Genomic DNA, 27,500 nt, shown 5'->3' with positions numbered 1-27,500 from the left:
TATCTACCACTACACTATCGTTATATTCCTATTTTTTCTACAGAGTGAGCATAGGCGGAGTTATGGGGGGGGGGGGGGAATGGGAGCACTGCCTCCCTAAACTTATCTGAATTCTTTTCTTTATTAAAGTTAGAAAATATTGAATTCAAAAGATCTTTTGATATGAAATTGTAAATAAAATATATAACAAACTTACATACTTACTTACTTACTTACTGGCTTTTAAGGAACCCGAAGGTTCATTGCCGCCCTCACATAAGCCCGCCATAGGTCCCTATCCTGAGCAAGATCAATCCAGTCTCTATCATCATATCCTACCTCTCTCAAATCCATTTTAATATTATCTTCCCATCTACGTCTCGGCCTCCCCAAAGGTCTTTGTCCCTCCGGCCTCCCAATTAACACTCTGTATGCATTTCTGGATTCGCCCATACGTGCTACATGCCCTGCCCATCTCAAACGTCTGGATTTAATGTTCCTAATTATGTCAGGTGAAGAATACAATGCGTGCAGTTCTGTGTTGTGTAACTTTCTCCATTCTTCTGTAACTTCATCCCTTTTAGCCTCAAATATTTTCCTAAGCACCTTATTCTCAAACACCCTTAACCTATGTTCCTTTCTCAAAGTGAGAGTCCAAGTTTCACAACCATAAAGAACAACCGACAATATAACTGTTTTATAAATTCTAACTTTCAGATTTTTTGACAGCAGACTGGATGATAAATGCTTCTCAATCGAATAATAACAGGCATTTCCCATATTTATTCTGTGTTTAATTTCCTCCCGAGTATCATTTATATTTGTTACTGTTGCTCCAAGATATTTGAATTTGCCACCTCTTCAAAGAATAAATTTCCTATTTTTATATTTCCATTTCGTACAATATTCTCGTCACGAAACATAATAATATACTTTATCTTTTCGGGATTTACTTCCAAACCTATCTCTTTACTTGCTTCAAGTAGAATTTCCGCGTTTTCCCTAATCGTTTGTGGATTTTCTCCTAACATATTCACGTCATCCGCATAGACAAGCAGCTGATGTAACCCGTTCAATTCCAAACCCCTCTGTTATCCTGGACTTTCCTAATGGCATACTCTAGAGCAAAGTTAAAAAGTAAAGGTGATAGTGCATCTCTTTGCTTTAGCCCACAGTGAATTGGAAACGCATCTGACAGAAACTGACCTATACGGACTCTGCTGTACGTTTCACTAAGACAGATTGTAATTAATCGAACTAGTTTTTTGGGAATACCAAATTCAATAAGAATATCATATAAAACTTCTCTCTTAACCAAGTCATATGCCTTTTTTGAAATCTATGAATAATTGATGCACTATACCCTTATACTCCCATTTTTTCTCCATTATCTGTCGAATACAAAATATCTGATCAATAGTTGATCAGTTACGCCTAAAACCACACTGATTATCCCCAATAATTTCATCTACATATGGAGTTAATCTTCTCAAAAGAATACTGGACAAAATTTTGTTAGTCTTGTCCCCCTTCTTAAAGATAGGTACGATTATGGACTCCTTCCATTTCTCTGGTACAATTTCCTTTCCCAAATAGCAAGTACAAGGTTATAAATTTCGTTAGATAATGCGCTTCCACCCTCTTGTATTAATTCCCCTGGAATTTGATCGATATCTGGAGACTTGTACTTTTTCAGATTTTCTATCGCAATTTCGACTTCAGAAAGTGTGGAATATATAACAAAGAGGGAAAAAAAATCTTACATTTCTTATGTAACTGTGATTTGTTTTCCAGTTATTTTGTAGCAGCACCCGAACATAAACCAGGGGAAAGACATCTTTACAAAACAGATGACCTGAATATAAGTTCTCCAGATACCCGGGAGATGGAATGTCTCACGTGTCCCCCACTGGAGCCATCTCAAGGTCCACCTCACCATGGGCTGGAGCTGCCTCACAGCACAGTGATGAGTGGCGACATCAGGTGAGAATACCTTGTGCCATATATCCCTGGTAATTGATCGGAATGTAACTTGAAACAAAGTTGAAAGGAAAGTGACAATCATTAAATAATTATTTATTTGCAAAACTGAATAATGTATCTCATACCGGACTTACTTGGAGTCATCTGGTTAGAGCAGAGATGGGCATTCATGTGCACTAAGTGCATTCACTCGGATGCATTGCTCTCGGTACCAGTACCTAACTTCTAGGGGCTAATGACTTTTCTTATCTCACTAGAGTCAATGATTGAGAAACGTCGATTGCAGTACTTAAAAAGTGAACTAAAATGCGTAATCAATCAATATTGTATATAAACAGGACTTTGTGAGTCAGTATGTCTAACACGACTGATATCAAACAACGCTCAGAATTTAAATTAGTATAGTAGTATAGTATAGTATAGTATAGTATAGTATAGTAGTATAGTATAGTATTTATTAGCTGTCGTTATAGCAAAAGCTAATGACATTGTGAAATTATAGTGCAAAAATGAAAATTATTCTATTACAACACTAAACATAAAACAAAATGATCACAAATACACCTTAGAGTTTACAATTGAGAGTCAAAATTATCAAAAATAGGCTAATATCTAGATGAAAATTGTAAAACACTGATCACAAATATTATTTGATTTGCTCCGTTTATATACAATAAAACAAGAATTAACTTAATTTATGAAAATTTCCTAATATATTACAAAATAATAATACAATTCAGAGAAAGAAACCTAAAAAATATATACAGCTTAATTTTCTGATTCAAAATATTCTTGTACAGAATAGAATGGGTTTCTAAGAAGCCACGTTTTCACTTTGACTTTGAATATGTCAAGTGACACTTCCTGTGCTTCCTGTGGTAACATGTTGAACATCCTACAGCCCAACATGTTAGGACTACTTTTAACTTTGGATAGTCTACAAAATGGTATGTCCAGTTTTTCTTTATTCCGAGTATTATACTCATGTTTATCCATCCTACTGGTGAAGCCATAAAGATTTTTCTTGATGTAATTGAATCCTATGTTGGAAATTGTTTAGACCTATTTATTTTCGGAAGTAGAAAATGGGGCACACTGTTCAGTTTGTGGAAAATTTATTACCACTGTTAGAAAATTCGTCATAAGGGCTCTTTCATTTTAAAACTTCCCAGTCTAAATAGCTATCTAATTTTAATTTAATTTAATTAACCAAAAAAAAACACGTCAATTTAGATGTTGAGGGGGAAGTTTGAAAACAGACTTAATTGCATATTAGATTTCACCCTCTCACCCCCTAGCCACACCCACTCTGAAATTTCAAGTCCACGAAACAAGTTTAATAAATAGTTAAAAGACACAAAACGAGTGAATGGGTAAAAATTTCTACACATTCATACGTAAAATTTAATGAAGATTTGGGATATATAATTTTTAATATAGGATGCCATTAAAAAAATGAAGTTTACTGCCACATCCTGTACCTATGCCTGAATAACCAACTTTTTTAGAACACTGGTACCATATTGTATAGTTTATCTCAAACAATCTTTGTATAAAACTTTTTTTTTTTTTTTTGTAAAATTGAAATTTAAGAAGTTATGAGTACAGATGCCTCAAACTAGGAAGCTGCCTGGAGAGGGGAAGTAGTAGAGCTAATGGAGGGGGCCCACCTAGGCTCCGATACCCAGGTATAGTCATATTATCTGAAAAGTTGACCGCTTGACAGTGTATTCAAGATGTACCCTCCCTATGCAGCCTTCTCAACTGTTATTAGAACTGAGCTGTACCGTTCTAGTCCACAGTGCACAGCAGTAGGCGGACAGTGGTAGGGGAGAAGTGCTCTATGCGCCTGCGCGAACAAGACAGCTTGCTAGTTTGAGGCATCTGTAATATTCTACACTTTTTTAACACTCTGTATATAGTCCTATAAGCTCTCTAGGACTCGCTCACCTAAGGAGTGAAAGTTAAGCTAGTCCCTCCGTAGGCAGGAGGCCATGGCCCTTAATGGATGAAACAGGCTAGATTTATTTATATATAGTCCTATTGTAACTCGTCTTTGCTTCAAAGAGTTTAATATTTCAAGTACCGGTACTTTCCTCTCAATTTTGAAGACTGTATTGTAAAACAAAATGGACAGTTACTCAATAAACTGATAAATTTAATAAACATATTAATTTGTGACACAAAAATATCAACAACTTTAACTTACAGGGGTATTAGTAGGCTAATAGGGAAAGTTGAACCATAATCTACATTGTGGACGCAAGGAAAATGAGGGGAATACAAGGAGAAAAAGGGAAAGACAAGGAGACGACAAAGTGAACAAAGGGAATGTAACGAGAACAAGGGAACGACAAGGAGAACAAGGGAAAGACAAGGAGAACAAGGGGACGACAAGGAGAACAAGGGAAAGACAATGAGAACAAGGGAAAGACAAGGAGAACAAGGGAAAAACAAGGAGAACAAGGGAAAGACAAGGAGAACAAGGGAACGACAAGGAGAACAAGGGAACGACAAGGAGAATAAAGGAACGACAAGGAGAAGACACTGAAATAAAAGGAAAATGAAGAGAATACAAAAAAGGGAAAGACAGAAAAACAAGAGAAATACAACGAGAACAAGGAGAACAAGGGATGACAAAGACAAAAGGCAGAATACATGCAAAACATGCCGTACAAAACCATCTTTGAACGTAAAATATGGTAACTAAAATGCTAAGTCTGCACATAACCTACTAATGCCCCTGTATGCTTGAATTGGTTCAATGTCTTTAGAGTTACATATGAGGAGCTGAATTTTGTCTGACTGGACTCACTTTGTATTAAATATAAATTGTGTTAAATTTTCTGTTCATTACTTATCAGGCCAGTCGTTATCTTCTGACTGGAAATTTATGTGTTGTTGTCTGTAAGGTGAGTTTAATCACCATGCAACTTTTACAAGCAAAGCATATAAAGGACAGCTTTATGCAAAGAATTGCTTAATGCATTTAGCTTCTTTTGCTTTAAGCAATATTCACAGTATTTCATATCACTTGTATTATATGCACAAATTGCAAAATTTTATTTATCATTTGCAAAAACAGTAGAAAAAATTAAATTCGTAAGTGTGTTCATAAACAAATGAAGGTAATTACCTAATAAGCTCCTAAAGAGGTACAGTAAATATTATCTTTAACATATATCTGGTTATGTTTTTAAGGTGACCATAATTCTTATGTTTAGCAGCAAATGTGAATTTTAAAATATTAATATAAGTTTCATTATTTTAGTGGTCTATTATTATTTTTTAAATAATTTTTTTTCAACTGAAATTATGTAAATATTATAATGACCATAATCATAATTAAGTTAAAATTAATATCACCTGTACGAAATACGTTATTTTATTTTGTTAACATTCAATTCGTGTGTTCATAAACAAATGAAGGTAATTACCTAATAAGCTCCTAAAGAGGTAAATATTATTTTTAACATATATCTGGTTACGTTTTTAAAGTGGCCATAATTCTTATTTTTAGCAGCAAATGTGAATTTTAAAATATTAATATAAGTTTCATTATTTTACTGGTCTATTATTATTTTTTAAATAATTTTTTTCAACTGAAATTATGAAAATATTATAATGACCGTGATCATAATTAAGTTAAAATTAATATTACCTGTACTTTATACGTTATTTTTATTTTGTTAGCATATATTATATGTAACAGACTAACAATCAAACAAACTGTGAGGTACTGTAGTGATTTAAAAAAGAGTATGGTGTAAATTATTAAAAAAAAAAAAAAAAAAGATAAAGAAATATGTAGCCTATTACCATTGGTTAGGAATTTTATTCTTCATTAAAGATAAAAATATTCTGATAAATAATCATTAGAAAAAAATATTACTCTTCTTCTACCCCTCTCTTTCAATTTGTGTTACAACACGTTCTGTAAAAAAAAAACAGTACCAGTAGTAGTGGTAAGCACAATAAGCCTCAGACTACAGTGCAAGCCTTTGGATCTCTCCTTCGCACAAGTTAATAATAAAAAATAAAATAAAAAAAACACAGAACTGTGATTTACCTATTCCACAAAGAGTAAGATCACCTTGTTAATATAATTTTTATTTCCATAAAAATATTCTGACATTTATATTTACTTTGACAGTTTTATTTCGAAGAAATATTATGAGTTTAATTTATTGAATTATGAGAATTTTACTTCAAAAAAGAAAATGACAAAAGTGCAACATGAGCTGTTAATTTAAACCTAGAAGCCTATGCTCACATTTATGTAGAATAGTAAGCTGTAAACGGCATTGATTTCAAAGTACATTTGCAGCAGCTTGCCTGTAGGCTATATTTGACATAATTCACACATTGATACATATTAAAACACATGAAACAAATAAAAATGAAGAATTCTTGCAATTCTTGAAGTTTTGCATAGTAAATCTAAGGCGAAAATTATAATTTCTATTGATTAATTTTTCTCGGATTCTCAGCTGGGTGAGTGAGATTGTTGATTCCAAGCTTTCGATGAGTAGCTCTCCCATCTTCTTCAGCGGTTGAATTGTCTTGGGACTATATCAGGCTAGCGCTATACTGGAGAATTACCACGGCAGGTTTGAACTGTGCCGTTACATTTACCACCAAATTTAACTACATATACAATGTTGCCAACATAAAAACATGATTTTGGTCTGTGGTGTTGTTAGAAGGAGAAATTTTTATCTTTTTCTCTCTACCTCCTTCGTTCTGAACATTTCTGAGAGATAGCACCACTGTTACTCCCATCTATTGCAATGATTTTTCCCTGGACCACCAATTTGCTTGGACGACATTTCTATATAGAAGATTAAGACAGATCTTACAAGCGATCTCCAGTTAATAACAGTATGGTCATCAAAATTGTGTGTCCATTTTATCTCGAACTAAAATCTCTCTCGCATTTTCTTTTGTTTCATCATGGCCAAATGGATTTATCTCTTTGGTATCGATGTTTCTAGTCGGTCATGGCCTTTATGGCAGTTTTTGTTTCGTAATATTGATAGACGGTAATATAATTACAGCGGTGAATAATTTCATGGCCCCTAAAAGTTTTTTTTTTTTTTCCCCCCCCCCATGAAAGGCTAGGTATTTTGTCTAGGCCACAAATAAAACTGCAACGCGGTCATAATTATGTACTTAGTGCTTTGGTGAACATTAACCGGAAATTTACTTTCCGTTATTTAAATGATATTCCGTGAACCATACCTTTTTCCTTTTTATTTCGTTGTCATAACCTACTTTAAGATCTTAATACATAAGCATTTTTGAAGCTTCAAACAAACGCAACAGAAGCATGTGCGCCTAGGACGGACTAAGGAGGAAGGCACTTGCGCGCGCATCATATTCTCGCTGTTTCTACGTCTTTCCTGTAGCTCCGAGAAACGAGCAAACGTTGCGATACTTGCGGTGTGCAACCTGCGGATGGTATTACGCCTATACAGTATTCCAAAAATCAAAATAAATTTTAATGTACGTAACGCCATTTTGAGAAATACACATTCTACGAAAATATTGAGCTTGCGCAGCAAGCATAGCATGCCCTGAGAAATCGCCCCTGCTTCCGATAAGGAATTTGCAAGAGCAAGAATATCGTCTAAACATACCAAATAAAATAAGGTGTCAAATTTTTCTAGCTGATGTAACAATCCAGTAGCCTCCACAGTTTCCTTCTTTTTATCGATGCCGGACAAGTTTTTAGGCCCAACCCAACACAGTTAAATTGGCTCTTGAAGAAATGAACGAGTTTCTGACTTCTTACCTTAAAGGCTCATTCACAATGAAAATTAAACACAACGTAAACATTAACATAAGCACATAAACATATGCCACAAACTTAAGTAGCCAAGGCCCATTCACAATGAAAATTAAACATAACGTAAACATAACACGTGTGTGGAAACAAACATACCGAATCAACAAAACTACAGAATCTATTACATAAAAATGGAGAATTGCACAATGACTGATGATGTAGCTATTCAATTTATGTTTCTAATAACTACAATGGCATCAGTATATGGCTTTCAATACTTGAAATCAAAGAAACAGAGATGTAAAATAATCAATTTTTCGTCATATAATTCCATCACAGTCTACTATATACAGTCGCGAAGCTCAATATGTAGTAAAAATGCAAACATGGGCAGTTGCCCACCACTAGGATCGCTACTATCGCTTCAGCATCGCAGATCTCTCTCCTAGCAGACGACAAAATATGTTACACTTTCGTTGTCGTGTTCTTTTGGAAAAATTAACACCTTCCTTCCATTATTGAAATATTAAATGCATAAATTTAATTTATTATTTTAATGAAGTATATTAAATTCCACCATAAACTCGAATATACCTGCAAGAAATAAGTTAATATAATTTTTGTTTGTGCAAAACGAACTGAAATTTACTATAATAGCTTCACTCATTCAAGATGATAGCGATAATTAACTATGAAACCAATAAATATTAATTTGCATTTCCCTTTACAACAATAATAATGGAAATGTGAATTAATGGAGTAACTTACGTGTACCGGTACTTGTAGTGTAGGCTTACGTAGTTAACAAAGTGGGGTGAGGTTAAGCAATAATAATCAGACCAGAATTGAAAATAAAACGTGATCAATAAATTTTATTGTAACAGACTTTTTCTACGTCTCTAGTAAAGCAACAAATAAAAATAACATCAAAATTAACAGCTATAATTAAAAACATGTCCTTTGAAAAAAAAAGTAGGCCTAAGCAATAATAATCCCACCAGAATTGAAAATAGAACGTGATCAATAAATTTCATTAAAACAAACTTAATTTTTCTACGTCTTTAGTAAAATAACACATAAAAATAATAACAAAATTAATAGCTACAATTAAAAATGTATCCTCTGAAAAAAAAAAAGTAGACCTAACCTTTATTTCTCCGGAAATTTAGCAGCCCAAGTGACAGAACTTTAACCGGTATCTAATGTCCTTTCGGTTAGACTGAAACATTTCATTGTGAAATTTAAGGATATAATGTATTCTAACAGTCACAAAGAACTATAAAAAGTAAGAGTTTTGTTTCTGCACAGCATTCTTGTGGAAACCCAGGAACCTTTCCGAATCTTTCGGAAATCGGAAAAAGGATAACTCTGGCCTCTTTCTCTTACTGTTGCTACAATTTATAGCACTACAAACGTCTCCTCCTTGTCCCATATTATTATTCAAATTATTATATTTTAGCCATTAACATTTTCATTAAAACCAATAACGAACATTTCACAAGCATCAATGTGAAATACGCAACGAGCTAGCACTCGATAGAAATACGACACAGTCCAAAGTCGACCATGGGCAGTCTATTGTTTCTAGTTTCTAACCGCTTGGAGCGCTTTATCACGAGATTTGCAAAAAAACACCTCAAGCTTCTCGACTGTATATAGTAGACTGTGATTCCATGTTGCGCGTTCATCCTGCCTAAGGTTTTTCCGTGGTTTTCCTAAGGCGCTAAGACAAATGTCGGGATGAGCCCTAAAAGAAATGGGCCACGGACCTGCACTCATATCCCCATTAATCTCCCTAATTACTTAAATTAATCAACTAATTACATCTCTCCCCCTCTTCGTAATTGAGCCATCATATAGCCAAATGGCTTGTCTCAAAATTGAGACGATTCAACAAGGCTCATGACAACAATCACCTCCTACATAATAGCCAAATTGGCTAGTCTCTTATACATGAGACAACTCATCTCGCCTAAGGTATTCCGTGGTTTTCCTCAGGCGTAAGACAAATGTCGGGATGAGCCCTATAAGAAATGGGCCACGGACCTATATGCCCTTCCCCATACATATTCCACTCTTATTATAAACGATGTATGCCCTAGTTCAGATAATATAAATAGACTATTAAATATACGAGGTCACTTAATAAGTCGCAAATTGAAAGGACAGGGACCTCTCAAATTGCAGATTAGATATCACGGCGCTTCTTCCGACGGCCTTCACATGCTTTGTCATCGAAGAACAGATGACGGCGTCTTGCCATTCTAACGGCAAACACCAGCCAACTCCTCCTCGCCCCGTTCCGTGATCAATTGATCAATGTCAGCCCCCTCGCGTATGTGGTACCTAAGAGGTTACGTCCAATTTCGGCTTCCCCTTCAAAATTCTCTAGAGCTCCTTCAGGGGAGCAGCGTAACCCGGAGTGAGACTAGTGGCCAACAGGCTTGGAGCTCACATATTTAGTTTTGTACAGCCCCCAACCCACTTGCAAGGACGCGTTTTGCGTACCTTTTAAATTTTCCTCCCAATTCTCCTTCGATTTTTCGATTTCGATTTCGATGTTGCGCGCCTAGCTATCATCACGGCCAATAGATCAAAATATTGCCTATAGGCAAAGCCTATGAGATGTTAAACAAAAAGTGAAAACACGCTTTCCGCTTGTGTACTGTTTCCAAATCGCATAAACATAAGCATGAAAGTCTGGAGTTTGCAGACTTTCATGTTAACGTCTTATGATTAAGATTAAGTTTATGCTTATGTAATTCATTGAGAATGCTTTCAATAAATAACATGGACACAAGGTTTTATGCTTACGTTATGTTTATGTTTAATTTTCATTGTGAATGGGCCTTAATGCTATCGCCTGTAATTATTGCTCTGGATCCATGGTTTAGTTTTAATGTTGAGTATTTTCGATAAAAAAAACGCAAAAATTCGAATATTTTTGAGTGGGCCTGGGCTCACTTAGCCCACCCGCTGGCTATGCCACTGAATAACAACTCTGTATTTTCTGCAAAACTGATAATAATTGCAAGAATTAGAAAAACTGCGATAGAGTAAAATATAATCAACATTCTGAATACAAAAAAATATTGCATGTTGCACATGAGCACAACCACAGAAACAATATGTACGAGCTATTACACTGAAAGCTTGCCAGCTTCCAACACACAACAGACACCAGCAGAAATCAGATGGGATGGGATGTGCAGCTCCTCGTATGTTTAAGCAATGTATAACCCTTCCTACCAGCCCTGATTACAATGCCAGTGAGTTGGCCTCTTGGCCGCCTTGCTTGTACGTGGCACCACACCTGAGCCCAGGCCTGAGTCCCCGCTACTACGTGCTGGAGTGCCTGGGCCCCGACCCCCCCAGCGCTTCCCTCGTGGACCTGATGACGAACACAAGACTAGCCGTGCTGGACACGCAGCCAGCCCTCAGGGACCGTCTTGCAGTCATGGCCTCACCTCAGGTAATACTTCACATTGGTACATCTATCTATACTAATAATAAATCTGTAGCCGAAATTGTTCTGGTAATTTTCGATTTTCCAAAAATAATTGGTGTTAACATGTATAATTAACCATCCTGAAACCGAAAATCGCTTTTTTTAAATTTTTGTTTGTATGTCTGTCTGTCTGGATGTTTGTTACCTTTTCACGTGATAATGGCTCAACGGATTTCGATGAAAATTAGAATATAAATTAAGTTCGTTGTAACTTAGGATTTAGGCTATATGGCATTCAAAATACATTATTTAAAAGGGGGGTTATAAGGGGGTTTGAATTAAATCGAAATATCTCCCTTATTAATTTTCATGAAAAATATTACGTAACAAAAGTTTCTTTAAAAATAATTTCCGATAAGTTTTATTCTATGCAAAATTTTGATAGGACTGATATTTAATGAGATAAATGAGTTTTCAAAATTACAATAACAACACCATCTAAGGCGGTGTAATGAAATAAAAAAACAAATGACTTCGTCTATAAGGGACCTTGGACAACAACACTCGAAAGCTATGAAACATAGCCTACAGAGAATGTTTCTGTGTTTGTATGAAGTAATAGCGGAAGCTAAATTAACCGATTTGTATAATTAATTATTAATTCACCATTGGAAAGTGTAGTTTCTCTAGATGGACATAATGCTATAATGTTATTACAGTAACTTCTGAGTGAATCGAGGACAGATAAGATTAAACTAGCTTCTTATGCACAGAAAACTTGATAGGCATTCGTTTCCTGTATTTCCTAAAATAATTTTTGTGACCAAATGAGTGGTCTCTGGATCAAAATGATCGCATTTTAATTTGTTTAATACAATTTAAATTAAGTAACATAATAAACGATTTATCTTGCTATCAAACACGAATGTTCCCTGGATCAAATGTCCTATTTTAATTATGTAATTACTTCATATTTATTTCTAACGGGTGCAGCGGAGCGCACGAGTATGGCTAGTATTTATATAAACGTTTTTTTACACAGAATAGTCCATATTACTTTCTTGTAAAATATTTACTACTAGCCATACCCGTGCGCTCCGCTGCACCTGTTAGAAATAAATATAAAGTAATTACATACCTGGTAATTAAAATAGGACGTTTGATCCAGGGAACATTCGTGTTTGATAGAAGGATAAATCGTTTATTATGTTACTTAATTTAAATTGTATTTAAATTACAGTGGACACTTTTTAATTCGAACTCAAAGGGGAATGCAAAAAACTTCGAATTATCGAAACTTCGAATTAACAAAAAAACACTTTATTTTGCAAAATAGTGTGCCCTGAAATAAATTTATTTCATACAAATACTATAATTACCATGCAATGCAACTCACCCTTTTAATTTCCATATTTTATCCATAAAAAGTGCAGTCCTAGTAGCGTGACACAGTGTTTAAAGCACTTGAGTACAAGACAAACAATCAGTAGAAAATAAAAGCATAAATCTATCACTAGAAAAACTGGTGTACACTCCACGTTTTGCATTGTACATAAAACGAGTCACTGAAACATTCCTATCAACTGAAGGTTTTAAGTTCACTGAATTTTGTACTGCACGTACTGTGAAAGTAAGGGAGGGTACTGTACTTAGTTATTTCCAGTTCTTGGGCGATGAGGGAGGGGTGGGTGTCTACCTGAAGATACAAAGGTAGAGTTCGTTTGCCAGTAGTCACAGTCTAACGGAACTTCAACAATAAGCAACTAGGAATGCGGAAACTAGAAGATGGATTCTTGGAAATTTTAACTGAGATGTACACGAACCATATTTCGACTTTTATAAAATTCAGAATACTTTTTTTCATAATGAAAAAATTAAATTGTTCCTTCGAATTATCCAAATGGTGGCTTCAAAACATCGAATTAAACGTAAGTTTTTTACGTTATTTTAAATAGGAGTTTCAAGGGGATTGTACTTTTATTCGAATTGCCCAATAATTCGAATTATCGAATGTCGAATTAACCAGTGTCCACTGTATTAAAATGCGGTCATTTTGGTCCAGAGAGCAATCATTTGGTGCAATTCCTCTAACATGTTTCTTAATTGTTATTACATGCAACCATACTTTAATGAAGATTGACATATCACTACTACACTACTACTAATAGCAGCTTTGTAGAGATTTGTAAAAAGTTATATAATGTTTTACCCGACAATGTTAGACATTTAACCTTGAGGCTTTTTAAGAATGAAATTAAAAATAAATTAATAGACTTGTCACTATATAATATTGGCAAGTATTCTAACTCTATATAGCTGTATACCTTTTAAGGAGAATTGCCTATACGATATTATAAAATGTGATTATTTCCTTGTACCGGTATGTAACTTATGAACATATTGCTTACATGTAAATCTTTTTCTGGTATTTAAATGTTTTTTCTTAACATGACATCTTCCTATGCTGCATTGTACAGTCTTTGGAATGAAATAAATATTATTATTATTATTATTACTTAGTTTTAATGTGTATACTTTATATTACTTGTTATATGTTTCAGAAGTTACTGTAATACATTGTAGAATTATGTCCATCTAGAGAAACTACACTTTCCAATGGTGAAATAATAATTAAACAATTAATTAGCTTCCGATATTACTTCATACAAACACAGAAACATTCTCTGTAGGCTATGTTTAATAGCTTTCGATTGTTGTTGTCCAAGGCCCCTTATAGGCGAAGTCATTTGTTTTTATTTCAGTACAGCGCCTTAGATGGCGTTGTTATTGTAAGTTTAAAACTCATTTATCTCATTAAATATAAGCCCTATCAAAATTTTGTATAGAATAAAACTTATCGGAAATTATTTTTAAAGAAAATTTATTATGTAACATTTTTCATGAAAATCAGTAATAAACGAGATATTTCGATTTATTTAATTCAGGCCCCCTTATAATCCCCCTTTTAAATAATGTATTTTGAATGCCATATAGCCTAAAATCTAAGTTACAATGAACTTAATTTATATTCCAATTTTCATATAAATCGGTTCAGCCATTATCGCGTGAAAAGGTAACAAACATCCAGACAGACAGACAGACAGACATACAAACAAAAATTTCAAAAAAGCGATTTTCAGTTTGAGGATGGTTAATTATACATGTTAACACCAATTATTTTTGGAAAATCGAAAATTACCAGAAAAATTTTGGCTATAGATTTATTATTAGTATAGATTTCTTCAGAATCACTCTGTAGCATTACAATTCTTTTATTTCTACAATACATCATATCAAACATACTGTCTCCACTTCATACGAGGCGCGTTCTTAAAGTAAGTTCCGTTTTCAATTATAGTCGTCGCATCGCTGCAATCGTTATTTTGCACATGCGTGTTTTCTTCTTCAGTCCTCAGACAAGCTGTGCATGCAGTTTCAGAGCTTCAGTCCGTGTGTGTGATTAGTTGTGATCAGTTGAAATGTTTAAAGTGATCGAGCACCCCGCCGACTGTGAGATGCGATCTGTTATCCGTTTCTTGAATGCGAGAAACATCAAACCAGTTGACATTCATCGTCAACTTTGTGAGGTGTATGGTGATGATGCCATTAATGATGGAATGGTCAGGAGATGGGTAAGGAAGTTCAACGAGGGCCGTGCCTCTGTGCATGATGAGCAGCGTACCGGTCGGCTATCTTTTATCAATGATGATTTGGTGTGTGCTGTCGATGAAAAAATTCATGACGACAGGAGGTTCACAATTTCTTCTCTTTCCTTGAATTTTCCACAAATGTCGCGGAGTGTTCTCTACAAAATTGTGACAGATCGATTATGATATCGAAAATTGTGCTCACGATGGGTACCCAAGATGCTCACCGAGGAACACAAAACCAAACGAGCTTCCAGTGCATTGAGCCTTCTCACACGTTACAGTGAGCAAGGCGATGAGTTTCTTGACCATATCGTGACAGGTGACGAGACTTGGGTGTCTCACATGACACCTGAATCGAAGCAGCAGTCCATGGAATGGAGGCACACTGCATCGCCAAGGAAAAACAAATTCAAACAAACCATGTCAACACGCAAGATCATGTGCACTGTTTTTTGGGACAGAAAAGGAGTCCTACTCATAGAATTCTTGCCTAGGTGTGAAACCATTAATAGAGAAACCTATTGTCAGACCTTGAAGAAGCTCCCTCGCGCAATTCAGAAGAAGAGACGTGGAATGCTGACCGACGGAGTTGTGTTGCTTCATGACAATGCTCGGCCACACACAGCTTATGTCATCCAAAACCTCATCTCGAAATTTGGCTGGGAACAAATTGACCATTCCCCCTACAGCCCGGATTTGGCTCCAAGCGACTTTCATCTCTTCCTGCACCTCAAGAAGTTCCTGGACCTCAAGAGTGGTTCGCATCGCAGGCGGGCGATTTCTACAATGAGGGGATAGATAGAAAGACTTGTGCCACGACTCGATAAATGCCTCAATAATGGTAGAGATTATGTTGAGAAGTAATTGAAGTGTGGGGAATACAATGCAACAAAAATGGTTTGTAAATATCTTTCCATTTACTTACTACCCTTACCCTTTTGGAACTTACTTTAAGAACACGACTTGTAATAATAGGTATGAAATGTGTAATAGTACATTATGCAACGAGTCAATAATGATAGTAATTAAGAGGCGAGTATGTTTATGAAACGAGCGCGAGTTTCATAATTTTCATACGAGCGTCTTAATTACCATTATTGTCAAGTTTCATACGACTTTTTATGCTCGACCATATTTCTAACTTGGAATTATTCATAAGTATTCATATTATTCTTATCTGACTGAGGAGCGGAACTGACCTTGTGCAATACCTCGTAAATTGTGAGATGTGCGCAGACGCGAAAGTATTGATTTTTTCCGAGAAACAGATGTCGACATTGACCTTGACATTGAAAAACGAGATGACAAATTGAATTTATTTGAATATTATTTACAACTAACGCTAATTATTATAGTAACAGAACTGACTTTATTTCAAATATAGGTGATTTATTGATTTATTGTTGTCTTTCGATTGCATATCCGAGAATAATAGATACTTGCGCTTTCATTTTGCTACAATGGTATTTTCTGATTGGTGGAACACCTGAACTTTAATGAATAGGTGTACTTTAATGAGGTTCATTAAATGGCTGCTACCAGGTGTATAATTACTACATTTCGGCATGGTCGAGCATAAAACAGTTTTTTATGTCTCCTGTAAAATTTATGAAAGTGAATATGTCACCTTTCTGTATTTAATGATTCGATTACATTACATTAAATATTACTCCCAGGTAGTATAGTTTCTAAAAGATTCATAGCTAATGGTTTTATAAAAGTTATACATATCGGTAGTTAAAATGTCGTAACAACAATTTGTTATTCTTGTTAGGTGAAAACTATTAAGGTACAAGTGGACGGAGGATACCATGCTCAGGTGCGATTACATCTACCGCCAGGACTGAGAGAGGATGAAGAAATGACTTTTCCTCTCATATTACACGTGTGAGTATAAGATTACAGTTTAATTTATTAGATATTAAGGATCTAACTGCGAAAGGCACATGCTCCAAGCTTTCAAATTTTAGTACTCAACAAAAAACTTAAACAAATGAAAACAGAAGTCAAATTTGACTTATTTCGTAATTTCCATATAAAATGTGTCATAAAAATGGTTTAATAACATGGGAAAAAAAATGTTAAGCCATTAAAATGTTGAAAAGTAACTTTAAATATTGAAGAACATAACTTTTGCAACAGAAGATTTGGTGAATGAGACTTTTGAACTTTACTTATTTGGAGAATGTTACTTTTGTTACCGGTACCTACCAAAAATAATCATCCCTTGACCTAGTGGCAGCTTCCTATTGGCCAGGAGGAGAATAAGATTTTTGCAACTTGGAGAATGTTAGTTTTGCTACTACATCCAACTTTTATCATACATATTTTGGACGCTCGGCGCACAAATGGCCTAACCTACAAAATTATATTTTGACCTTACTTCTTTGTAACAGTGAGCGAAATGAGATACACAAACGAAAATTGTGCTGAAATCTTATGGAAAAACTGGGAATGATGATTAGGCCGATTTAGACTTTGAAGAGAACAATATGAGAAGCTCTTTAAAGCAATAAACTCAATGTGCAAATTTTGTGGATTGAGCCATTTTTGTGTGCTGAGCGACTCACCCAATATGGGAAAATGTTATTTTTTTCTGTACAATATACTTGATTTGCATGGAGATCATAATATAGAACAAGAATACTTCAGAAACTCATTTTACCCAAAAGTGTAGAATGTGAGTTTTGTAGTTAAACATGTCATATGTATGTACCGGTACTGATAATCAGTTTCATTAATATACCCGTCTTTATTACTCAAGTACCGGTAGGTAAAAAAATTATCAAATCTGACGCATTTGTGCAACTAGATAAGCGCATAAAATTATTTGGTACAATCACCCGAATATGAGCTCATGCTCATTTCGGCAAACTTCAGTCTGTATCGTATTATTTTTACAAAAAAAAAATAAAATAAAATAAAATTTAAGAAAATATATTATTGAGAGAAATGAGTTAGAGAAAGATACCGGTATCGGTAAACAGTACCAGAATATTTAGGTTAGGAATCAGATGTAAGTCAAACTACGAGCACTTCGAGTTATATTAGTGGAATGCTTATATTTAAAATGAAGTTATAATTAATTAAGTAATCGGACAAGGATATACCTGTGATATTCCCTGCTACTGTTTTTTTTATTAATTACCAAGGAGTTACGTAACTTCATTATATGTCATTACTGTTTCTCTATTGATATTTTAATATGCATTAGTTATAAGGAAAATAAAGTGACTATTCAAACATATTATATGGATGCTTCCTTATGTTATTATTGCTATAAGTGTCTGCTGGTACCTCGTTGTATAAAATCACATACGAAGCTTGAGTTGTGAGGGTGCTATGAACAATAGACTGTGCAGTTACTATTTCGCATTGTCTGTAATGAGGCGATATTAACGATCCTAGTGGTTAGCAACTACTTATGGATGCATATTTACTACGTATTGAGCTTCGTGACTGTATATGCTATACTATGGTAATATTTAGAGTTGTGTCATATCCACAATAGAGTTGGGCAACACGATTCTAACGATTCGTTCACGATTCTTCTCAGTCTGCGATTCCAACTATTCTTTTGAATCGTCAACGAGTTCACGATTCTTCCCAGTCTGCGATTCCAACTATGCTTTTGAATCGTCGCAAGACACTTTCCTTTGCAAACCACGCTTAGAACAAAAACGTTCTACATCTCTCTCATAGATGGCATAAGAGGCGAGACATTCGATTGTCTCTTTCTCATTGGCTGGAACCATTCAGTATGAACTCCATTAGTGTACAAAATTACCCAAGATAATGTCTCTAAATTATAATTTATCAACTGAACCTTATTATGAAGTACATTTTTTGCATTACATCTCTATTTAACTATGCAAATTTCAGGTTTGTGTTCATTATTTTCCATACTTAACAAATGCAGTACATATTTTGATTTCACTCTCGCTCGGGAGCATTCGACACGGTTCGGAAATGTCCGTTGACAGGTTACATCAAACAACGAATAGAATCGTGGGTTACGATACCATGCCGATTCCTTCATATTCTTTTGAATGACGATTCGTTACGATTCGTTTGAACGACGATTCGTTATGATTCTTTTGAACGACGATTCGTTGATACCACGAATCGATTCTTACGATTCTTTATTATTAGTCGTTCGAATGAACGATTCGTTCACGAATCGACCCAACTCTAATCCACAATAATTTTGTTTGAGGGAGATTCCACTCCCTTTCTGCGTGTATACTAAGTCATTTTGGTACAATTTTTTTTTTTTTTTATTTCGTTTGTTAATTTAACATACCTTTAATTAAGACGAAAATGGCTTAACCATATCAATAGGATGGACCGTTCCAGACTCTGAAGGAAAATTCTCCGCTATATACCACATGGAAGACGATCTTTGGGACGCCCTCTGAAAAGATGGATGGAGACCGTAACAGGCCACTAGCCCTAATACCTGCAAGGACGATGATGATGATCGTATTATAATTAGTACACTTCTTCTGTTTATACTGTACCATATGTTAAAATGTAATTACTTATTTGTCGATAAATGATGTCTGATTATTTTGTCATATTTTATGATTAAAATATTTGTACTAACTTGCAACTTTGCATTAACATTCAGGTGCGGAGCGCCAGGATCCCAACTCGTTTCGGAGCAATGGTCTGTAGACTGGGGAACATATTTAGCGAGTAATCGTAACTTCATAGTAGCTCAAATAGATGGACGAGGTTCTGGTTACCAAGGCGATCGTCTCCTTCATGAGCTGCATTACAGACTGGGCAGTGTTGAAATTGAAGATCAAATTGCTGTTACCAAGTAAGTAATTTATTTTTAAATTGAACTAAATATAATTATTTGTAAACCATTAGCATCGTTCAGCACAAGTACAGTTCGTCCAAAATTTAAAAATTTGCTTCAATACACTGCTCCATCGATATAGGAGAAAGCCAATGTCTACCTACTTAGATATAACACGCAGAGTAAGTTTCCTGCAATCAACAAGCATCATGGTTAGGTACAGCATGAAAATCAAGGAATATTATGTACAGTAAAAAGTCTATCATATGGGAATGGGCGTTTAAGAGTTGTTCATTTGTTTTTCAAAAAAATGTGAATCTGATATAATATTAATACAAATTAATTTTACAGTAGAACTCCAATTAACCGTCACCCTATTAACAGATTGTTGGATTATCCGTCTGTCATTCTCTCCTTTTTTTTCGTTGCAGAAAAAATATTGAGTACTGCACAATACATTAGCACGTATTTTTTTTATAATGAGTGATATTAAAAGCCTTTGCCCTTATACATTATGATCTACTATTCGAGTGACCTCTTTAATTTCTCTGCAAAACGTCTTTTAGAAGTGCCAAAAGAATACATGTTGTGCTAAGTATCGAAGAGAAGTGCATATAATTGAGTGGTTTTGGAAAAGAGGAACTGTGGTTCATCTCACATCGGAATACGAGATTGGAGTTACAACTGTGCGAGATTTAATAAAAAAACAAGGATAAAGTGTATAAATTACTTCAATCTATAACATGAGACCTATACTTTTCCTATCTTTCCACAGAAATCCATCATAGGAAGTTTCCTTGACCCTTAGAAACCGGTCATTAATTCATTCATTCATAATGTTCTGTTGCTGCAAACCCAGCATTCTCCAGTCTTTCCTATTTTCTGCCTTCCTCTTAGTCTCCGTATATGATCCATACTTAATGCCTTCTATTATTTGATATCTTCTCCTGCCACGAAATCTTCTCCCGTTCACCATTCCTTCCAGTGAATCCTCCAGTAGGCAGTTTCTTCTCAGCCAGTGACCCAGTCAATTTCTTTTTCTCTTCCTGATCAGTTTCAGCATTATTCTTTCTTCACCCACTCTTTCCAACAGAGCTATTATACTTAAAACTTCTGATCCACTACCTAATGTGTTAAAACACATGACCACGGAGAAATTTATGAAACTGAATTATGCAACACTTAATTTATGAAAGTCTTCTATGGCACGGATTATCCGATTTTTTCGATTAACTGTTCAGCCCACCCCCTTCATTACCACGGATAATAGAGGTTCTTCTGTATTTTCTTGAATCTTTCTATATAATAATAAATAAATAATGAATAAATAGATAGATAAATAAACGAATATATAGGTAATGCATATATTAACTTTAACTTCAATATGAAAACAGAGTTCAAAAAGAAAATATGACACGTCACAGATATCCTGTCACTAATCATAAGTTTTTCGTTAATATGAAATCAAAGAATCGACTCCAAAATGTTGGACATCATTGGACTCATTATGATAGTACAGATACTCAATATTATTTGTTGCGTTTACATAGGCTACATATATTATTTCCTTCCATTTTCCTCTATCCTGAAAGAAGTTTCACTGGTAATTTCTGCAATGCCTCCTTGTATGTAGATACTTGCGGGGCCTCAAGTTCGTGGACAAGGAAAGAATTGCAGTCTGGGGCTGGAGCTATGGAGGTTTTGCAGCAGCGATGATCTTATCACAAGATAAAGAAATTTTCCGATGTGGTATCTCTGTTGCCCCCATCACTAGCTGGGCTCATTATGGTGGGTATATAATGTATTTCTTTTTTTATTCTGGCTTGTGTTGTTCATGAATGTTGTTCTCCAGGATCAAGTAGTTATCATACTTGCTATTTTAAACATATTTTGTCCCACTATTCAAGAATGATTATTATTAATGAAATGATAGATATTTATATATTGAATATTTATTATTGAATAGATACTGAAACTTAAATGTTAACGAATAGAACATGATCCCAAACAGATGTGGAAATGTTATATGTTGTTTTATTTTCTGTGAAATAGGTACCGGTACTTAAAATTGTTCTTACTGTCTTATGTTTTAATATTTTCATAGACTCGGTGTACACAGAGAGATATATGGGAACACCCAATGTCACAGACAACTACAGAGGTTATGAAAATGCAGATGTCACTAAACGTGCTGGAAATCTGCGTAGTAAACTCTTCCTGTTAATACATGGGACGGCTGACCACACAGTACATTACCAGCAGAGTATGATGCTGGTCAGAGCCCTCACAGATCAGGGAGTCCTCTTTCGACACCAGGTAAGGTACATTGGTCAAAGTTGATTCACTATAATAATAATAATAATAATAATAATAATAATAATAATAATAATTTTATTTATTTATTTATTTTTATTCATTTACTTATATTTAATGTGCTGTACAACAGCCAGAGGCCAAGTACAGTTCAGCACAAACAATATAACAAAAACATTAGCAATAATTTACAATAAAAGTACAAAGAAATAATTAGATTAATGGCAATTAATTAAAATGATAATTACAAATTAAATAATGGAATCATAAATGAAGAATGGAATCATATGAAATAGTATTACAAAGATATACAAGATTATAATACGACAATAATGACATTGAATGGACGGGATAAAATGGATGACTAAACTACATAGCATAAGTTAATGAGATTAAAAGTAATTGTATTTGAAAATGAAAGGATGGAATCAAGTAAATTAATAAATAACAAAATGATATAAAAGTTAGCGAGAATAATATTAAAATACATAATAAAAATTAGCGAGAATAATATTAAAATACATATTTAAACAAGAGATGGTAATAATAATAATAATAATAATAATAATAATAATAATAATAATAATAATAATGATTACTGCATTATTATCAGGGATGAATCGGCTGAAGTAATAATTGGACCCATTGAATAAAAAATAAAAAGTAGTAATAAAATAACAATGATAGCTTATCTCTTTGATATATTGTAACAATAAATAACTAGTAATCAGTCACTGAACTTATATTTTATTAATGTATCAAATTAAGTACGATGTAATTTTTTAATACAATCCAACTAATGTTTTTGATCACAGATCGTCATCTTTAGGTTTAAAAATAATTGCACAGTGAACACATTAGATTTATTATTATCAGGGGTGGCTCGTCCATAAGAGCTGCGGAGCTGCAGCACTCCCTGCTTTGACAGGAAAATAAAAATAATATTTATTTTAATTTGTAGAAGAATTGTTACAGCTTTTATTAGTAAATTGCTTTATATTTCATCTGGCCGGGAATATGTATTATTATCTTATGCATAATCTTTTTGCGTGTCGACTGTACTGGAACTGACACTGCATTCAAAGTCGTCTTGGGATCTGCAGGGTGGGACAGATCATAGAGAGTGTGTCTTGCATGGTCAGGGGGTAGAGAGGTAAAGGGAAGCAGAGGGGAAACTGCCGCTGTTTAAAACCCATATTTCGCTGCAGTGGCTTGCAGAGCCAGGCGACAAGGGAAGATCTTTCCTCCATTCCCACACCGCTATTGTAATGCTACGTCAAAGGGATTCTCTATTCCCTTGAAACTTAATGACAAAATTTTTATTTTCTCTTCACATACTTATTGTTGTAGAATCTTATCGAGTTAATATAACGAAATTAATATTCTCTTTTGCCTTATTATGTATAGGCCCTATATCCAGCCGAAATAGTGCATATACAGTATGTAAGGAAGTATAACAATGAAATTTACGCTAAGAATTTGTGGTTACGTGGATGTGAACAAAATAATTCTGTATTTTGTTTTCCTTGCCTCCTCTTCGGTGGTGATACTGCATAGACTAGGAGTGGTGTGACAGATTTAGGGACATTTGTCCCTAAAAATTAAAAAGCACGAGTCTTCGCTGTCTCACCTGAAAAATGTTGTTCCATTGGCTATGTTAGGCAAAACTAATATTGCTGCGCAACTAAGTGAAGCGAACAGAACAAACATTCTCAAACATAATCAAGAAATGAGAAAAAATCGTGAAATTATTTTAAAAATATTGATTTTGTGGCCAATATGAACTTCCCCTTAGGGGACAGATGAAAAAACGATTCAAAGAACCCTGGTGTATTTCGTGGGTTGCTACAGTTCGTTAGTAATCTAAACGAGCCTCTCAAAAATCATTTGGAACATGCCACTGTTTAAAGGTACCGTAGTTCTAAAACAATTCAGGATGAACTGGTAGATTGCATGTTAAGTGTCTGCTGATATGAAATTCAGACTGAAATCGATGGTAATAGTTTTTTATATAAGCGGTTATGGCATATGATGCCACAGAGATCGCCCAACTAAGTCAGGAAGTTTTGATTTTTCGATATGTAGTGCACTTATTTTTGTCCTATACTTATTAGTAATGATATCAAGAAGTGAAATTTGTATGTACCAAAATTTACTGCAGCTCCCCCAATCCACAAGTGCACGAGCCGCCACTGATTATTATGGTAACATATTGGTATCAGGTTGCATTTAAATTACCCTTTTACATAAACATTCTCAAATGAAAGTTACGCTATCATTGTGAAGTAGTTAAGATCATTAAATTCATTAAGAACACTTGAAAGATATTTTAACATCAGTAATGATGATTATGTCCAGAGTATGCCAATACGAGATAATTACAGGACAATAAAATAACTATAGTTCCTGATGTTATTGATCCTACCACGTACAAACAATGATGCCCATTGAACTATGAGAATCAGACAATTTTATAAATGTCAATTCATATGCAAGCATTTGTCTTCAGTTACATGGTTTACATTAACGTTCAATTTACTTATAAACACTACGAGAATCTATGGAATATAACATTACCATTCTATTTACAGACGTATGCAGACGAAGGTCATAGCTTCTCTGGAGTCCAACACCATTTCTACAAGGCTATGGAATCATTTCTAGATGACTGTTTTGGTCCACTGGATTTTGAAGAATGGGAAATAGGTACAAGTTTCTTTACATTCAAGCAATAGCGAGATAGCTGAAGCTAGATTACAGGACAGAACAGTAAGTGTATATGCCTGTTTTCTATGGACCTTCACTAAGAAGAAGAAGAGGCCAAAAAAAAAAGTATACAAAGTGTTATGAAAGAGAATCTTACGCTTTGATTGTGAATAACTTAAACTAAGGAAAGTGTCAGGATGCAAGGGGTAAAAGTGGAGAAACTGGACAGATAAGATTTTTGAAACTGTCTGCCTCATATTTGCCCCTGTGAAAATGTGAAATTCTTATTATGTATAGGAAAACAATCAATGTTCAATAAATTTTTGGTTTATTTTTTAGTGTAATTGTTACTTTTTATTTATCCCATACAGACATCAAAATTCAGTACGAACAAGATGTGACTTAAGCTTAAGTTTCCTCCATCGTGCACATCCAACAAAATAAACTAATTATGTTCGACATAATTAATATTGTGTAGCCATAAAAACTGTTTTATAAAATCTTGAAATTTTTCTTAAAAATACCGAGTCCACACCTGTGAAGTAACGGTTAGCACATCTGGCTGTGAAACCAGGTGGCCCGGGTTCAATTCCCGGTTGGGGAAAGTTACCTGGTTGAGGTTTTTTCCGGGGTTTTCCCTCAACCCAATATGAGCAAATGCTGGGTAACTTTCGGTGTTGGACCCCGGACTCATTTCACCAGCATTATCACCTTCATCTCATTCAGAAGCTAAATAACATAGATGTTGATAAAGCGTCGTAAAATAACCTACTAAAAAAAAAATACCGTCCACCGCTGTGGAGTAACAGTTAGTATGCCTGACCGTGAAACGAGTGGGCCCAGGTTCAAATCCTGGTTGAGACAAGTTACCTGGTTGAGGTTTTTTCCGTGGTTTTCCCTCAACCCATTAAGAGCATCTTTCGGCTCTTGACCCTGGACTCATTTCTCTGGCATTATTACTTTCATATCATTCAGACTCTAGATAACCACAGCAGTTGATAAAGCGTCGTAAAGTACGGTAACCCACTATAGTAGTAGTAGTAGTAGTAGTTCTTAAAAATTCTATATTTTTTAGTTTCACTTAAAAGAATTTTTTTTATTATAAACAAATTATATTTTGCTGATATATTATATTGGTTTTAGAGGCATATTTCAAGATGTCACTCTGGAAATATTACCTTCGTTAAAGGGCATTCCATACCTATATCCTCCTTCCAAAGCAATAATCAATTTAACAAATTCAGCTTGAATGATACAGTATGTATATATAGCTTAGTCTATATTAAAAACTAATTCGTCCTATGTGCTTTACTACTACTAAGATTTATTTCAAATCATCCGTCCTCAAGTGAAGTTGACCACTGGGATCCGGAATTAACAAACATAAAAGATAAAGGGAAATGAAACAAGCAAAATCATGATTCGATTTGTACATTAAAACAAAAATTTACGTGTTAACATATAGATGATAGTGTAGAATTTGAAGAGAGGCCTTCAGAATTTCCATTACAATCTTCTGAACCTCATAAAAGGGAATTTGAAAGGATTTAAGGATATTACATGTAAATTTTGGTAAACAACCTCTTGCTCCAAATAGTAAGCCTGTAACATCCCAGTTGTAAAGCGAAATGCCATATTTTTCACTGAGGTATGGAAGACAAGGTACATATTTAGCTCGCTTGTCATCATTTATTTGCAGTGCTTGATTTGTGTCTCGTTCAAAGCAAATCGTAGGGTCTAAGACCATCGCTGTCTGGGTTCTTCTATTGATGGCAATTATATCGACTCTTCTATGAGAATCATCTTCAGACACACAGTGAATCTCCTCATGTACTTCCCATCCTCTGTTTCTTAGCAGGTTGGCAATTGCTGTACGATGGAGTCTGTTGTTACGCAGTAGCTTTCCCTTCTTACAGAACCCCAGTACGTGGCCAAGTGTTTCAGTCTCGCTGCAGCCGGGATGGCAACAACGGGTAGTACTGAAGGTTCTGCCAGGGACAGATCTCACTGCGGTGACGTTGCAAGACATCTTGATGGCATTGATGTATTCCGAGGACGAAAGACTTTTTAGAGGAGATCCAGGAGTTAGCTTTGGGGCATTTGCCTTTATGTGGGAGCTGGCATCATGACTGGAATGATTGTTTTCTGAGAACTTCTCTGAGATGTTTTGCTTTAGTTTGAGGAGTGATGCTGTGTGGAGCAATCTTCAGGCGCGTGAAAGAGTTTTCTTCTCCTCTTCTAGATTTCTCATGTGATGTAGATGTGCATCATTCACGTGTTCCAGTCGCCTACAGATGTTATAGTGTTGAATACTGGCTTCCCATTCAGCTCTCAGAATTCCAAGACCTCTTACGTTCTTCGATGCATACAGCATGGCATTCGGAATGTCATCTGGGAGGGGAAATATTTCCTTGATTACACTTCTGATAATTTTATCAATATTTTTCAAAAAATTTTCAGGAAGTTGGCTGAGTGGAGCGCATTGCAATTGATAAACAAGACCTGGCCATGTATATTCGTTAATTATTTTCATTTTTTGGTCTGGTTTTAACAATATAAAATATTGTACAGTAGACTCGTATCCATTCAGATCAATTGGGTTGAATGTTGTCTGCATTAGCAAAAGTCTGGATTAACAGATGTAGAAAACACAAAATTTCGCGCTGTGAATAAAAACGAATAAAACCCAATTGCGTACTACAGTACAACAACATAAAAAGGTACCGGTACAATACAATAACCATGTTGATGATATCACAAGTTATAGATCGTTTTGTTTTGTTTTTTTTTTTAACCTCTTTTGTCTTGTGTTTTTCGAACATCATT

General features: G+C 34.8%; 1 protein-coding gene across 7 annotated transcripts in view; it reads left to right on the top strand.

The window, feature by feature from the left end:
• Nucleotides 1-27,500, top strand: part of LOC138713755 (inactive dipeptidyl peptidase 10-like) — an 883,892-nt gene that overhangs the window by 842,058 nt on the left and 14,334 nt on the right. For 6 of the 7 annotated variants that reach the window (XM_069846139.1, XM_069846143.1, XM_069846142.1 and 3 more), the window contains 7 exons: nt 1,774-1,962; nt 11,003-11,222; nt 16,623-16,735; nt 19,479-19,673; nt 21,289-21,443; nt 21,760-21,971; nt 24,560-24,674. In XM_069846139.1, coding sequence (XP_069702240.1) covers nt 1,774-1,962; nt 11,003-11,222; nt 16,623-16,735; nt 19,479-19,673; nt 21,289-21,443; nt 21,760-21,971; nt 24,560-24,674 — 1,199 coding nt within the window. The remainder of the gene's footprint in view (nt 1-1,773; nt 1,963-11,002; nt 11,223-16,622; nt 16,736-19,478; nt 19,674-21,288; nt 21,444-21,759; nt 21,972-24,559; nt 24,675-27,500) is intronic. The other variant, XM_069846140.1, reaches the window with a different exon arrangement.

This window comes from Periplaneta americana, chromosome 14 (assembly GCF_040183065.1).
Source record: "Periplaneta americana isolate PAMFEO1 chromosome 14, P.americana_PAMFEO1_priV1, whole genome shotgun sequence".
In the NCBI taxonomy this organism is placed as follows: Eukaryota; Metazoa; Arthropoda; class Insecta; order Blattodea; family Blattidae; genus Periplaneta; species Periplaneta americana.
This window is presented reverse-complemented; position numbering and strand designations above follow the sequence as displayed.